General features: G+C 42.7%; 1 protein-coding gene across 1 annotated transcript; it reads right to left on the bottom strand.

The window, feature by feature from the left end:
- Positions 1-211: 211 nt before the first annotated feature.
- Positions 212-1,440, bottom strand: LOC150037900 (uncharacterized). Its single transcript, XM_090311067.1, has 3 exons — positions 1,348-1,440; positions 848-1,141; positions 212-754 (listed from the first exon to the last, which is right to left on the bottom strand). The coding sequence occupies exons 1-3, from the start codon at positions 1,438-1,440 to the stop codon at positions 212-214; spliced, it is 930 nt and encodes a 309-aa protein (XP_090167193.1).
- Positions 1,441-2,683: the final 1,243 nt, after the last annotated feature.

The following is a 2,683-nucleotide window of genomic DNA, read 5'->3' on the forward strand; positions in this document are numbered from 1 at the left end:
TTGGAACACACTATACTGAGCTCACCCAGCTGCTATCAGATATTGGGTAGATGACACCTGCGTCTAGCCACTTTACTATTTCCTTATTCACGACCTCCCTCATGGCAGGGTTCAAGCAACATTGCCTTTCTACCGATCCTGTCTTTCCTTCTTTCAGACAAATCTTGTGCATACAATATGAGGAACTGATTCCTCGAATGTCTGCCAAGGTCTATCCTAAGGCCTTTGCGTTATTTCTTAGGATCTGTATGAGCGCATCTTCTTTCTCTTTACTTAGCAATGCAGAAATGATAACCGATAACATGTTGTTACTTCCTAAGTAAGCATACTTAAGGTGCACGGGAAATGGCTTCAACTCTAGCACAGGTGGTTCTTCCAAAGATGGCTTAATGCATTGTGATGTCCATTCAGATAACTTGAGTAGTTCAAAATTTGATTCAACATGAATTGCGGCGCAATCTTCCTCCAACATTACACCGATTCCAAAATCTTCTTCCTCCAGCTTCTTCAGGGGTTCGTGCCATGGTTCTTCCCGTAGTTCTTCAATATATTGGAAATTCTCCATATCACTTAGGTACTTCAACGCATTGAATACGTTGAATTTGACTTTCTGATCATCGAATCTGATGGTCAATTCTCCTTTCTGCACATCGATCAGTGCTCGCCCTATTGCTAGGAATGGGCGACCCAAGATGATAGGTACTTCTCTGTCAGCTTCGAAATCCAATATAACAAAGTCCGCCGGGAAGATAAACTTGTCCACTTGCACGAGTACATCCTCTATCTTGCCCTCAGGATGCTTTATCGATCTATCGGCCAACTGTAATGTGATCATGGTTGGTCTTACGTTGCCGATATCCAGCTTTTTAAAAATCGACAAGGGCATTAAATTTATGCTCGCCCCTAAATCGCACAGCTCATTCCCGACCATCTTCCCTTCTATTGTGCATGTCAATGTAAAACTCCCAAGATCCTTCATTTTGGTGGGGATATTGTTTTCAAACAGTGTGTTGCATTCATATGTTAATGCAACTGTTTCATTTTCCCCAATCTTTCTTTTATTGGCAAGAATATTCTTGAGAAATTTTACATAGCTGGGCATCTGTTCCAGAGCTTCTACTAAGGGGATGTTAATATGTAGCTGTTGCAGAACGTCCAGAAACCTCTAAAATTGCTTGCTATCATCCTTCTTCTTTAGCCTGGACAGGAAAGGTGGAGGATCCCACCGTACTTCTTGTTCACTTGGCTATTTGTTGAGGTTCTGTGCTTGCTGTGTTTCATTATCTGGAGGTTGCGTTGATTGAGAACTCAAGTCTTGAGGAGTTCATCTTTTGTAGGTGGACTTACTTCTGAACTGGTACTTTTTCCACTACTGGTTGATTGGTCATCATCAACAATTAAATCTACTAGTTTTGTTGTCACATCTGGTACTGATGGCATCGGGGCTGTTGTTCTACCACTCCTCAATGTCACTGCATGACATTGCTCTTTACCTCATGGCTTCGGTGCTTCAGAACTGCTATATAGCGTACCAGGTGCTTTCTTCTTTAATTCCCTCGCAAGATGTTCAATCTGCTCTTCTAATTCTTTAAGGGAATTAGCTTGCGCTTGTCTCATTGCCTCGCTCTTCTCAATATAATGCTTCAATGATGTCTCCAGAGATGAGTACTACAAGAGGTATCATATAAGAACGATTGGTCACATGGGGTATACTTTGAGAATTACTTCCCCTTGATAGCTGTTCTGATAGAAACTATGGCTCCCCTGGTTGTGATTCCCGTCCCAACTTAAAGTTGGGTGATCCTGCCAACCAGGGTTGTAGATGTTGCCAAATGATTCATCGTAGACAGAATATACGGGTTGTTGATTCCACGAGCAGACTTCTACTGGGTGTCCCTCTCCATATTGGACACAATTCATTGCGGTCACATGAGTCAACACATTAACTTGCGCTGAAACTTGAGAGAGATTTCTCTATTGGTTAGCCACCGTCTGGAGAAGTGAGGTCATTGTGGTCATCTGATCGACCAGTGCATTCATTGTATCAGTTGACACATCGGCACTTTCTACTCTTTCTTGCTCCAAACCTCTTACCTCGAGCCCGATATCAATCCACTCATTAGAATGTCGCGAGATGCGATCCAAGATGCTCTTAGCGTCCGTATATGATCTGTTCATTAATCCTCCTTCTGCGAAGGCATCGGCAACTGCTTGCGTTGATTGGTCTAAGCCATTGTAAAAGGTTTCCATCAAAATACTATCAGGAATCCCGATATGCAGACAACTCTTCACTAACTATCGGAATTTACACCCAGGCGGTGCTCAAGGTTTCGTAACCCTTTTGTTCAAAATTCAGAACATCCCTCCGTCTTCTTGCGTTGACAGCGGGAGGAAAGAATCTGTTCATGAATCTATCAACCAACTGTTCTCATGCCTCAATCTCGTCTAGCTCTAATGACTAAGCCCACCTCTTTGCTTCATCCTGCAGTGTGTACGGGAACAGATATAGTCTAAGTCCTTCTTAAGTTACACCAGGCATGGAGAATGCGCAGCACATGTCTACAAAACTTCTCAAATGAGTGTGTGGGTCTTCTCCTTGTAATCCATAGAATTGACTCACATTCTAAATCATCTGCAGCATAATAGGTCTTATTTCAAAGCTTACATTCTCCTCAACCATGGG

The sequence above is a fragment of the Benincasa hispida genome, chromosome 2 (genome assembly GCF_027475165.1).
Source record: "Benincasa hispida cultivar pf3 chromosome 2, pf3_genome.v1.1, whole genome shotgun sequence".
In the NCBI taxonomy this organism is placed as follows: Eukaryota; Viridiplantae; Streptophyta; class Magnoliopsida; order Cucurbitales; family Cucurbitaceae; genus Benincasa; species Benincasa hispida.

What these genes read in the sequence shown, in the direction of transcription:
- LOC150037900 (XM_090311067.1), bottom strand. Translation starts at nt 1,440, where the DNA reads ATGCCATCAGTACCAGATGTGACAACAAAACTAGTAGATTTAATTGTT. An exon ending in GAAAAAGTACCAGTTCAGAA is followed by an intron (nt 1,142 to 1,347) that starts GTAAGTCCACCT and finishes GTTCTGCAACAG; the next exon opens with CTACATATTAACATCCCCTT. An exon ending in AAAAGCTGGATATCGGCAAC is followed by an intron (nt 755 to 847) that starts GTAAGACCAACC and finishes CAAGTGGACAAG; the next exon opens with TTTATCTTCCCGGCGGACTT.